Source organism: Pongo pygmaeus, chromosome 4 (genome assembly GCF_028885625.2).
Source record: "Pongo pygmaeus isolate AG05252 chromosome 4, NHGRI_mPonPyg2-v2.0_pri, whole genome shotgun sequence".
Lineage (NCBI taxonomy): Eukaryota > Metazoa > Chordata > Mammalia > Primates > Hominidae > Pongo > Pongo pygmaeus.
In genome coordinates, this window is record NC_072377.2 from 79,235,436 (window position 1) to 79,249,392 (window position 13,957).

At 36.0% G+C, this 13,957-nt stretch overlaps 1 protein-coding gene across 8 annotated transcripts in view; it reads left to right on the forward strand.

The window, feature by feature from the left end:
- The window catches only part of POLK (DNA polymerase kappa), a 91,046-nt gene extending 78,906 nt beyond the window's left edge, over nucleotides 1–12,140 (forward strand). For 5 of the 8 annotated variants that reach the window (XM_054488535.2, XM_054488540.2, XM_054488541.2 and 2 more), the window contains 5 exons: nucleotides 134–230; nucleotides 3,659–3,830; nucleotides 6,008–6,967; nucleotides 7,548–7,590; nucleotides 7,735–12,140. In XM_054488535.2, the coding sequence (XP_054344510.1) occupies nucleotides 134–230; nucleotides 3,659–3,830; nucleotides 6,008–6,967; nucleotides 7,548–7,590; nucleotides 7,735–7,819 (1,357 nt within the window). In that variant the 3' untranslated portion in view covers nucleotides 7,820–12,140. Of the gene's footprint in view, nucleotides 1–133; nucleotides 231–3,658; nucleotides 3,831–6,007; nucleotides 6,972–7,547; nucleotides 7,591–7,734 lie in introns of all 8 variants that reach the window. The other 3 variants (XM_054488534.2, XM_063664907.1, XM_054488532.2) reach the window with 1 other exon arrangement.
- The last annotated feature ends 1,817 nt before the right edge of the window (nucleotides 12,141–13,957 follow it).

Genomic DNA, 13,957 nt, shown 5'->3' on the forward strand with positions numbered 1-13,957 from the left:
GTTCATCTGAAAACTTTATTTTGTACTACAGAAAAATATAACTTAATGCTAGCCATATAAATTTGCATACCATTTCCAAATTATCCTGGATTATAGTTTACTTTGTGCGCCAAAATTATTCTTGTCTTTCTAGGACATTCAGTGAGATAAATAAAGCGGAAGAACAATACAGCCTATGTCAAGAACTTTGCAGTGAGCTTGCTCAGGATCTACAGAAACAAAGACTTAAGGTGCTTTATTTTGATATGGTGTCCTTAGTTTTTAAGTTTTTTGATAGTAAAATGCTACCTTAAAAGCTAGAGTTAGATTACACATTTCTTAAAGATGAATACAAGTTAATAAACGTCAGAATAGTGTATTTCTATCCCCAACAGTCAGATACAAATCCAATTCTGGAGTCTGTGATGAGGTGATTCTATGAAGAAGCACCTTATGAGGATAGAGTGGTTCAGTATAATTCAGAGGACTTTACTTCTGTGCCTCAGGAATACATTTGAATAAGTTAAAACCAAAGTTACACTGGCATTAGAGAATAAGGCAAAAGAAAGGATTTCCAGAGAATTGTATTCACATATTACAAATGTCTTTCCAATCATCCTTTAATGTTTTTCTTACTTAGACAATGACCTTCTAAAATAGGCATTTTGTTTCAAGGTTGTAATCCAGGTTGCTTAACACAGGACAACAAAACCTATAAGGCTTTGAACTTGCTATTTTATAATCTTCACTCGCAACAATTTATATTTAGTGTTTTCCCAACACTCTCAAACCAGAGGTAGAGTCAGTACAAAGCGTAATAAAAAGGTATTTTAAAATGATACACAGGTACAAATATCTAGTTTGATAGAAGAAATAAGACCTAGTGTTCAACAGATCAGTAAGGTGACTATAGTGTACAGTAATCTCTGTTACATATCAGAATAGCTAGAAGAGAATAATTTGAATGTTTCTAGCATAAAGAAAATACAAATATTTAAGGTGATAGATATCCCAAGTACACTTATTTGATCTTTACAAAGATCAAAACTATGAGGTACATGTGATAATTTACTATGTTCATATAATGCATCAGTAAAACTATTATGCTAATCAGTAAAAAATTTGTTTTAAAAAAATTACTACAAAGAGTGGAATATCTGATGAGTATCTTTCTCTATCATACCTTGAGTTTAAAGAATTTTCTTTTTAAAAAATATTTAAATAAACATTTAATTTTAGGATCATTTTAGATTTCCAGAAAAGTCACAAAAATAATAGAATTTCAGCATACTCCTCACCTGGTTTCCTCCATTATTAACATATTACCAGAGTACATTTGTCAAAAATAAGAAACTGACATTTAATACATTGTCAATTATTAACTCAACCCCAGACTTTATTTGGAGTTTACTTATTTTTCCATTAATGTCGTCTCTGCCTTCCAGAATTCAGTCCAGGGGACTACATTGCATTTAGCTGTCATGTCTCTCCAGTTTCCTGGTCTGTGATAGTTTCTTAGTTTTTCCTTCTTTTTCATGACCTTGACAGTCTTGGGTAGTACTATACAGGTATTCTGCAGAATGTCACCCAATCTGGGTTTGTCTGATGATTTTCTTATTATTAGATCAGGGTTATGGATTTTTAGAAAGAGTGTCACAAAGAGGAAGTGCCCTTCTCATAACATCCTATCATGGGGTATATAATAGCCACATGATGTCATGGATGATATTAACCTTCATCACTTGGTTAGTGTTTGCTAGGCTTCTCCACTGTGAAGTTAGTGTTTTTCCCTTTGGAAGTAACTCAGTAAATCTAACTACCCTCAGATGAGAGAGAGCAGGAATTAACTTCCTCCTCCAGGGGATACTAAAATATACATAACATAAAATTTACATTTTAACCATTTTTAAGTGTACAGTTCATATTGTTTTATAACCATCATCACCACCCATCTCTAGAACTGTTTCATTGTCTCCACTGAAACCCTGCACTCATAAAACACTTAAGTGTAAAGGGAATTCTTACATTTAAATTGTTTGGCATAGCATCTGGCAATGCAGAAGGCACACAATAAGTGTGAGCTATTCATAAGTCCTTTTCAGTGAGACACTTTTAGAAAGATTTTTTTCCTTCCTTTGTAGGTAATTAACCAACCTCCAAAAGAGATTCAGTAAAAATAAAAGTGATCATTTAACCTTTCCCTCTTGTAATGGTCCTTTAAAAATTCAGTTGCGGGGCCAGGCACAGTGGCTCATTCCTGTAATCCCAGCTACTTGGGAGGCCGAGGCAGGGGGATCACCTGAGGTCAGGAGTTTTGAGACCAGCCTGGCCAACATGGTGAAACCCCATGTCTACTAAAAATGGTGGCGGACACCTGTAATCCCAGCTACTCTGGAGGCTGAGGCTGGAGAACCACTTGAACCCGGGAGGCAGAGGCTGCAGTGAGCCAAGATCCCACCACTGCACTCCAGCCTGGGCGACAGAGTGAGACTCTGTCTAAAACAAAACAAAACAAAAAACAAGAAAATTCAGTTGGGAAGGGGAATAAAAATTACTGGCTAAAATGGGATTTTAGGTCAGTCATAGTGGCTCATGCCTGTAATCCCAGTACATTGGGAAGCTGAGGCCAGAGGATTGCTTGAGCCCAGGAGTTCAAGACCAGCCTGGACAACATAGCAAAATCATGTCTCTACAAAGAAAATGTAAAAATTAGCTGGGCATGGTGGCACGAGTGTGTAGTCCCAGCTACTTGGGAGGCTGAGGTAGGAGGATAGCATGAGCCTGGGAGGTCAAAGCTGCAGTGAGCCACAATCATGCCACTGTACTCCAGCCTGGGCAATAGAGCGGGACCCCCATCTCAAAAACAAAATAAAATGGGATTTCAGCTTATGTTTGGAAAGGGAAGTAAAAGTTTTTGGCTAAAATGGTATTTTAATTATTCTTTTTTTTTCTGAGACAGTCTTGCCCTGTCACCCAGGCTGGAGTGCAATGGTGTGATCTCGGCTCAATGCATCCTCCACCTTCCGGCTTCAAACTATTCTCCTGCCTCAGCCTCCCCAGTCGCTGGGATTACAGGTGCCTGCCATCACGCTCAGCTAATTTTTGTATTTTTATTAGAGACAGGGTTTCACCATGTTGGCCAGGCTGGTCTTGAACTCCTGACCTCATGATCCGCCCACCCAAAGTGCTGGGATTACAGGCGTGAGCCACTGCACCCGGCCTCTTATTCTTTATGATATTTTTATCACCATGTTTTATAAATAATTGGTTATACTTGCATATTCTTATGTCTGTAAACCTTTCTGAATTTTTCTAACATGTAAATGACTTTTTTCTAGAAGTTAGGAAGTCATACAGAATAATGTATTCTGGTTGGGTGCGGTAGCTCATGCCTATAATCCCAGCACTTTGGGAGGCCAGGATTGCTTGGGGCCAGGAATTTGAGACTAGCCTGGGTAAAATAGTGAGACTCCGATTCTATAAAAAAATAAAAAAATTAGCCGGTGTAGTGGCACGCACTTGTAATCTTAGCTACTCAGGAGGCTGAGGCAAGAGGATCGCTTGAGCCCAGAAGTTGAAGGCTGCAGTGAGCTACAGCTGTGCCAGCGCACTCCAGCATGGACAACAGAGAGAGACCCTGTCTCATAAATAAATAAATAACATATTGTATATGTTATAGGGTAGAACTGTTACCATTAAGTTGAAGAATGTGAATTTTGAAGTAAAAACTCGTGCATCTACAGTTTCATCTGTTGTTTCTACTGCAGAAGAAATATTTGCCATTGCTAAGGAATTGCTAAAAACAGAAATTGATGCTGATTTTCCACATCCCTTGAGATTAAGACTTATGGGTATGACTTTTTTATTTTTTTGCTTTTCCTTAAATCTGCTAGATTTTCCCAAATAATCAACTTTGGGAATACAGGGGGCCCCCAACTTAACAATGGTTCAACTTAATGATTTTTCAACTTTGCAATGGTGGGAAAGCTGTATGCTTTCAGTACACTCTTGACTTACAAGGTGGTTACATCCCGATAAACCCATCATAAATTGAAAGTATTGTAAGTTGACTTATTATGTTTTCAATTTACAGTGGGTTTATCTGGTTACAATCCTATTGTAAGTCAATGAGCACCTGTATTCTCGCCTTCATTTTATTTCTTAAACCTGTTTAGCAAGTTCTTCCTTTGCCGCTGCCATTTGTCTTAATTATTAGACCCTGATGTGTGAAGCCGTGATCATTAGTTTAATTCCAGTAAGAGCCAGTTAAAGTTGTTCTTTTCCTTATAACTTAATGAAATTCTTGTGGCCAGGTATGTTTCAAAATTCAAAACTTTTCAGATTTTAGAAAGCAAATTCAGTGCATGTAGAGTATGTTATGTTGTAATACTTCTTTGTGGATCTGGGGCAACACCCCCTGTTCAAACACATTAATATTTCTGTAGCAAAACAAAATATTCAGAGACTGTAAAGACTGATGACATTAATTTAGTCATCAGGTATCACTTGTTGCTTACAATTTTCAGAACTTTTTGGATTTTGGAATTACAGATGAAAGATTGTGACATTGTGAAATCACATCTCCAGCCATTACATGGTAAAAACTAACAAGCCATGTTTCCAAAGTGAACTGGTTGAAAGTGTATATATGGATCACCACACCAAATGCACATTTTACTAGTAAGGAGTGGGTCATTAGCCATAATTTTATTTATGAAAGATACAGCACACACTGAAATCAACTGAATAAAGTGTTAATTAAAAGAGCCAGGCTGGGCACGGTGGCTCACACCTGTAATCTCAACACTTTGGGAGGCCAAGGCAGGTGGATTGCATGAGGTCAGGAGTTTGAGACCAGCCTGGCCAAGATAGTGAAACCCCATCTCTACAAAAACTACAAAAAATTAGCTGGACATGGTGGCGGGCACCTGTAATCCCAGCTACTCGAGAGGCTGAGGCAGGAGAATCGCTTGAACCCGGGAAGTGGAGGTTGCAGTGAGCTGAGATCACGCTGTTGCACTCCAGCCTGGGCAACAAGAGTGAAACTCCACCTCAGAAAGAAAAAAAAAAAAAAAAAGCCCAAGAGCGCAGATATCTGTAGAAGCTTAATTCATAATTGCCAAAACTTTGAAGCAAGCAAGATGTCCTTCGGTACGTGAATGGTTAAATAAACTGTGGTACATACAGACAGTGGAATAATATTCAGCACAGAAAATAAATAAATAATCAATTCATGAAAAGACATGAATGAAATTTAACTGCATAATGTTAAGTAAAAGAAGCCAGTCTGAAAAAGCTAAATACTGTATGATTCCAACCATATGAGATTCTGGAAAAGGCAAATATGAGTACCATAAAAAATAATTGATTGTCAGGAGTTAAGAGGGGAAGGAGGGATAAATAGGCAAAACACAGGAATTTTAGGGCAATGAAATGATTCTGTATGATTCTATAATGACACGTCATTATAAATTTGTCCAGGGCCCAGAATGTATTCCAAGGGTGAACCCTGTGTAAACTATGGACTTTGAGTGACAATGTTGTGGCAGTGTAGGTTTATAGATTGTAACAAATGTACCACTCTGGTGCCACATGTCGATAGTTGGGGTGGAGGGGTGTGCATGTGTAGGGAAAGGGGATCTATGGGAACTCATTGTACCTTCTGCTCAATTTTGCTGTGAACCTAAAATTCCTCTAAAAAATAAAGTCTATTAGAAAAAAAAGAGCTAAAGAGTCTGTATAGTTGACTCCAGTTAGTTACTGGTATTAATTTAATGGTATTATGTGTCACATATGAATTAAAATCCTACATCATTATACTAACTCCAAATAGATAGTTAATATTTAATGATATTCTTTTATAAAGGAAGGTAAATTTATACTTATAATACCAGCTTTGAAATGTTACTTATTGTTTCTCTCTAGCCAACCTTTTGTATATGTCATAGCACTAGACAAAATGTTTTTATGCATTGTGAGTGAATTGGCTTTGTTCAATTTGAAGTTGATTGTGATTGGTTTAATTTAGGTGTTCGGATATCTAGTTTTCCCAATGAAGAAGACAGGAAACACCAACAAAGGAGCATTATTGGCTTTTTACAGGCTGGAAACCAAGCCCTGTCAGCCACTGAGTGTATACTAGAGAAAACTGACAAAGATAAGTTTGTAAAACCTCTAGAAATGTCTCATAAGAAGAGTTTCTTTGATAAAAAACGATCAGAAAGGAAATGGAGTCACCAAGATACATTTAAATGTGAAGCCGTGAATAAACAAAGTTTCCAGACATCACAACCATTCCAAGTTTTAAAGAAGAAGATGAATGAGAATTTGGAAATATCAGAGAATTCAGATGACTGTCAGATATTTACCTGTCCTGTTTGCTTTAGGGCACAAGGGTGCATCAGTCTGGAAGCCTTGAATAAACATGTAGATGAATGTCTTGATGGACCTTCAATCAGTGAAAACTTTAAAATGTTCTCGTGTTCACATGTTTCTGCTACCAAAGTTAACAAGAAAGAAAATGTTCCTGCTGCTTCACTTTATGAGAAGCAAGATTATGAAGCCCATCCAAAAATTAAAGAAATATCTTCAGTAGATTGTGTAGCTTTAGTAGATACTATAGATGACTCATCTAAAGCAGAAAGCACAGATGCTTTAAGTAATAAGCATAGCAAGGAAGAATGTTCTAGTCTCCCAAGCAAGTCTTTTAATATTGAACACTGTCATCAGAATTCTTCTTGTACTGTTTCATTGAAAAATGAAGATATTGGATCATTAAGTAGACAAGAATACCGCCAGCCTTACTTATATGAAGTGAAAACAGGCCAAGCTCTAGTTTGTCCTGTTTGTAACGTAGAACAAAACACTTCAGATCTAACCCTGTTCAATGTGCATGTGGATGTTTGCTTAAATAAAAGTTTTATCCAAGAATTAAGAAAGGATAAAGTTAACCCAGTTAATCAACCCAAAGAAAGCTCCAGAAGTACTGGTAAGTGTGTAGTCGTTTTAAACTGCATGATTTTCTAGGAATATGTATTATTAAAATTAATGAGATTGTTGTTAAATCTGAAACATATACTGTTAAATGGGTAGTTTGTGTATGCCGCCATTTAGGGAAATGTTGGTTACATTGCCATAGGTTAGAATTAACTCAAGCCTATAGATTGTGAATTTGGGGAAAACTTTGGTTTGATCTTGATTTAGCACAGAATGAACTCAAAGGTTTAAGGAGCTGAGTGATCTAATCAAAAAAGAAATTCCTTCAGAGAACATTTATGAAGGCACAATGGTAAATTAACTATAATTGCATAACCAGAAAGCCTCTTTAACTCATTTTTTTTTTGGTAGTGCTGACTCTACCCAAATTTCACCAATAAAATTAAGTGTAATGCTAATAAAATTAGTAAATTACAAAGAAATTATAGTTTTTGGTGTGTTTACATATGAACTATATAGTACTAAGGAAGTTATCTTTAATCAATAAGTTTTAACTTTTTAAATTTGTATACAACTTTTTAATTATTTCATATTATTCATTATGGAACTTCTTGACTTTCTTTCCTCTAAAGGTAGCTCAAGTGGAGTACAGAAGGCTGTAACAAGAACAAAAAGGTATGGCTAATTTGAGCTTTAATAAAGCTGGCTACAATATGAAAATGCGATTATTTTATAAATTATTAAGTAATCAATATTAAAAATGAATTATGTTCTAGAATCTCTTCCTGCATTTTAATTGTGTGTTCCTTTTCGTTCTAGGCCAGGATTGATGACAAAGTACTCAACATCAAAGAAAATAAAACCAAACAATCCCAAACATACCCTTGATATATTTTTTAAGTAAACATTGAACATTTTATCATTAATTTTTAATTGAAACTTGTTATTTTATAATCAATGAATTTGTTCTTTCTAATTTTAAGTTTGCAGATTTATTTAGTGAAGGCAAGTGCAATGATCCTTCCTCAGATGATGTTTGCTTTTCTAAGATACATATACTGATTCTGTGTATGTTTTTTATAACCATGAGAATTTTACTTCCATTATACATCAATTGGAAATTAATCCTGTTAAGAGATAATTTTTAAAAGGGAAATTAGGAATGGGATAAGAAGGTGATTTTTTTTATTATTTTTATACTGAATATAAAAACATTTGTAAGGGCTCTCAAAGATTCACACATACCTATATTATCATAAGAATTTTTCAGCACTTAACTACTTTGTTGGCATTGATCCTAGTATCTTTAAATACTTCATGAGCATTCATAATTAAAATTTATCTTAAGTTCTGTGAAGAGTATTAATGTAACTAGCGTAAGTGGTTTTCTTCAGGAAAATAAATATCACAGTATTATCTGTGTTAAAATGGTTTTTGCCTAAAATATAATTTTTAATTTGGCTTTTCTTATTTAAAATTCCATTATCTTATGAATAAGCACTTGAATCACTTTTTAAAATATTTAGTCTAAGATGATTCAAAGTAGTTTTATTTTAATACAGGACTTTTAAATGGCAGTATTTCATTTCTTGTCAATTATGTTGGTACTTCCCACAAATCTATAAAGAAGGATGAATTGTACCGTCATTTTATTATAATCCTCAAGAGAAAATGTGTAATTCAAAAGATTAATGTGTATTAAAACACATTACGTATCTTAGTTACATTTCTATCAATATTTTTATTAATATTTGTGAAAGAAGACAGCTTAGTAGTAGTTAGCTTAAGTAGTTTCTCCAAGTACTTTTGTGCTATCAATGAGTTCTTCTCAAAAAATAATTAGTTAGGCAAGGCACAATGGCTCACACCTGTAATGCCAGCCCTTTGGGAGGCCGAGTGGGCAGATCACTTGAGGTCAGGAGTTTGAGACCAGCCTGGCCAACATGGTGAGACCCTGTCTCTACTAAAACGACAAAAAAAAAAAAAAAAAATTAGCCAGGCTTGGTGGCACACGCCTGTAATCCCAGCTGTTCAGATGGCTGAGGCAGGAGAACTACTTGAACCTGGGAGATCGAGGCTGAAGTCAGCCAAGATCTTGCCACTACACTCCACCCTGAAGAGCGAGACTCTGTCTCAATAATATGATAATAGTTATTATTATTATTTAATTGCAACATGAAGTTGGAAGCCATTTTCTGTTACTTCTTTAAGGAGCTAAATCTTTTCTCTTATATTTTTGTTTTCTCTCCCCTTGCTTTTCATATTTTAGCTTATGATCTAAATATATATTTTGTATATTATAATATTTTAGGAATAGCTTAATTAAGAACTCACAGACTTTGACAAAGTGGTAACTTGACTTTTAATTACTAGATTCTTTAAATTAGGCTTAATGCCTGCTAGCATGCCCATCCAATCCCATGACTGATGTTATTATACACCATGGCAAATACAAAGTTGTAGTGTTATGGTTCTTGATCATGTGATTTACTTATGTAAATTATGTACAAATTTAAGTTCAATGAAACACTGATTTAATGTACTGAAAGGTAAATAGTACCATAGTGAATTATTTTCTGTCTTGCCTTAGGTTTATTTTTATTATCTTCAATATTAGAATAAATGCTAAATTATTTTCATTTAAGGATTTATGTAGTTGAATATTATCATTTAGTAATATTTAATCATTTGAAATAAAATTTAAAGCTTTAATTGATCTAATAGAGATGGTTTTCTTACTTTTCCACTCTTCCTCCCTCTTATGCCTTCACTTTTGTTTTCTCTGCCCAGAATTTTCTTCACATTCTTTACTACCTGTTTTGTCTATTATATCCAACCCATTTTCTTTTTATTATAATTTTGATTTGGGGCATTTGAAGAAAATACAGCAAAACTACAAGAACTGGTAATAAGCATGCATAATCTCACCTACTTAGTGAACCTAATATAAACCTAATATAAAGAACCACCATATTTGCAATATATATAACTGGTGAAAAACTAGTGTCCAGAATATATAAATGATCCCTATGTATCAATAAGAAAAAGACAGTCAATAGAAATTTGGACAAAAGACTTTATATGGCATTTCAAGTGAAAGGAAATCCAGATGACCAAGAAACATGAAAATATTCCCAGCCATATTAATATTTGGGAAGTAAAAAATAAAACTACAAGGAGGTATCATTACATCTTTACCTTATTTGCAAAAATGAAATGATCTAGTGATACTAAGTTTTGGTGATGATGTCAGCTCTTACATTGAAAACAATCACTGTGGAAAAATTTGTCCTTCAGTAAATTTAAAAATAAACGTGCTCAAAACCTAGCAATTGCACTCTGAAGTATACATCTTTGCAGGTTATCTTTCATTGCAGTTATTTTTTTCCCTGTCAGGACCCTAACTAATACAATGCCTTGGGAAAACTACTGAACATGTATCCTAGGAAGCGTGTACAAGAAAGTTCTTCCCAGTCAGGAAGGTGGCCAAGAAAAAAATTTTTTAATGTTCATAGCAGCACTGCAATATCCGAAAGTTAGAAATGAACCAAATATTCAGCAATGGTAGAATGGTTAAATTCTACCATGGCATTTATATTAAAACAATAGAATTCTACACAGTGGTGAAAATGAAGGAAATAGCTAACCACAACATAGATGAATATCACAGACATAGCACAGAGCAAAAGAAGCAAATCACAGAAGGATGCCATCAGCATGATTCCATTTGTATGAAGTTTAAAACAGTAAAAACTGAACAACTATACTATTTTAAGGGTATATAGTTATATATATGAGATAAAACTGTAAAGAAAAGCAAGTGGCAAGTGTTTTGCTGTCCCCAGAACCAGAATAATGACTTCCTCTGTGGAGAGGTAAGGCAATGTGATTGGGGAGTGGCACCTGGTGCTTCTGGGATGCTGGCAATGTTCTGTTTCTTGTCTTGGGTGGTGATTGCATGGATGTTCACTTTTAAAATACTCTTTATACATATATATTTTATATATTCTTATTCATATATGACCTTTATAATAAAAAGAAAAAAATGGCAAAAACGGCTTTCGTTAACCAGATGATATTTTCCTCCATCTCTGCAGGCTAGCTAATTTCAATCAAGACAAAAATACATTTTTTTCTTCTAGAACCTTGCTGAACACAGCCAGAAAGAGCCATCCCATGCAAAATTTTTAGTTTTTCTCCTAGCATTTCCCCTAAGGCTACAGCCTCAATCAGTATTTTGTCTTCTTTCCAAAGACAGCTGTTGACAGTTTGACCAAATATTTTGTTACCGTTTGTGATGGTTAATATTGAGTGTCAACTTGAGTGGATTAAATGATGCAAAATATTGTTCCTGGGTGTGTCTGTGAGGGTATTGCCAAAGAAGATTAACATTTGAGTCAGTGGGCTCAAGAGACAGATCCACCCTCAATCTGGTTGGGCACCATCTAATCAGCCGCCAGCATAGCTAGGATAAAAGCAGGCAGAGGAACGTGGAAGGACTACGCTGGCTAAGTCTTCTGGCCTCCATCTTTCTCCTGTGCTGCATGTCTTCTGCCCTTGAACATCAGACTCCAAGTTCTTCAGCTTTTGGACTCTTGGACTTACACCAGTGATTTGCCAGGGACTATCAGGCCTTCAGCCACAGACTGAAGGGCTGCACTGTCTGCTTCTCTGCTTTTGAGGTTTTGGGACTCAGACTGGCTTCCTGGCTTCTCAGCTTGCAGACAGCCTAGTGTGGGACTTCACCTTGTGATTGTGTGAGTCAATTTTCCTTAGAAACTCCCCTTCATATATACATCTATTATTAGTTCTATCCCTCTAGAAAACCCTAATACACCACCAAACAAGTCACCAGTTTTCCAGTCTGTGATATTTGTGTCCCCACTCCCTAAATTCTTCTCTCCAACCCTAAGTCAATTCGTTATATTAGGCTTTGTTCTTTGCAGTTTATATTTGTATTTCTGTATCAGTTCAGTCACAAGCTTCCTGGTGCCTCTTCCTTGTTGAGTCACATGGGGACATGCTTAATTCTCCCAGAAATGTGTGACAGCATGTGCACAATATTGCCAACCAAGGAAGCTCAACCAATCCTTGGTGTCTACGGTATTTACTGGAAGTCAGTCACATAGACATGCATCACCCATGTGACTGACCTTACCTGTTCTGTCTCAAGACCCCAGAGGTGTAGTGATACCTCATGGCCCAGTGCTTCAGCCATTCAAAAACAGACATTCTCCATGATAAACTCCAGCATAAACTATCTCGTCAAACTAACAAAATGCAGCCCAAGGCCTCAGGCATACTAAAACACTATTATCAAACTGGAAATTCCAAGAGCTCAGGTCATTTCCCAGGAGCTAGTCAAGGAAGGGCCAGTACCTGAAGACACCTCTCTGAAAAGTGCAGGGCTTGAGTAACCTGAAGCTACTGGGTTAACCCTTTACTGCATTAATGTCAAATTATTAGAATTGTATTCAAATAAAATATAAAAAAGAAAGATCCCTTAGAGTAACTTTTTCCTGCCTCACTTGAATAATGCAGAGACACTTCAAATTCGTAACATGTTTAGGAGGTCTCAAGGAGGATGGGCTATGCGTTTGGAATATATGCATATTAGAGTATAAAACAGCAAATGACATAGGCCTAGTAATTTCTTTGCATGTGTATAATCCTCTCTTCAATGTAATTCAAAGGTCTCTTTTTTAATATCAGTCTTTACATTGTCCCTGTAATATAGAGCTATACACCTTTCCTCAATCTTTTGTGATAGTAGGAAAAGTAGCATTATAAGAAGTATTTATAAATTTAATTCACTCCACCAGAAATGTTTTATTTTAAAGTTAGCATGGGACTTGCGGTATCCTCAAGGTCAGTGTCCCCACTGAAGAAGTGGCCTTCTAGAGTAAGAAGTTTCAGCATCAACATGGGTAATGGAAGCCATATAACAGAACTTAAGAAGGAACTTTGTGCTAAGAAAATGTAGACAGTGGTTATAGGCAGATATGTAAGAAGGCTGTAAGTTAAAGGCAAGAGAGATGTAGCAATTAATAGGAGATATTTTTTCTGCCCTCATTAACAAATGTATTTATTTACTACTTTTTAACTCATCCACCTTTTATCCACTGCTACCTCTGCCAACCCTGTATCTGTTACTGAATTCTGTCTACTCTTGTAGGGCCTCTTGAAAATGAAAATATCCATTTGTTTCCATCTCTTTGGTCAAGCCCTTATCAGTTGTCTAAACTCTGACTTTCCAACTGATGTGTCAGTTTTCCCTGCTCTAAACCATCTTATGCATTTTTTACAGATTAGCTATAAAGTGTTCCCATAATAGCACTCTCATGTCAAAAAAAAAAAAAAAAAAAGCAGTTTTCAAAAGCTCTCAACTGTCTCCAAGATTTAGCAGTGGAATGAGTAGGAAAAGGGAGTGATTTTTAGTGTATGATTATTTCTGTGGTGTAAATGCTCCCACCATGACAGATTTCAAGTTATGTGATGTCAGCCAGTTCACAAAATTCCTGAAACTTTAACAGCTCTTGCAAGCCAATACAAGCTAGCTCGTATATATCACTGTCCGTGATGCACTCTAAACACTGGCTTGGCATTCAGGGTTTCCTGAACAGACCAAGCTGTTTCTCCTTTCTGGCATCTGTGCTCCATTGTTCCCTCTGCCCAGAATATGCTTCCTGAATGCCCCTTTTCTCTCTCCCACCTACATAATCACTCATCTTTTAACACAGCTCAAGGGCCACCTTCAGAAAAGTGTTCCTTGCCCTCTGGAAAAATTGATCAGTCACTATTTTTTGCTCCTGTTTCTCTACAAAGACCCTGAAACATTCTTCGCATGGCCCCCGATGTTGGTTTCTCCCTACCAGATTGTAGGCCCCAAGAGATCCTGGGCTATCTTTCACTTATCTCTGAATTCCAAGTATGAAGTGTATGGCCTGGCACACAGTAGATACGGAGAGTCATTTGTTGACATGTAAATGAATAAATAGTATCTGTCCAAGAGTGTTTACTACTATCTTATTGTTTTTCTCTG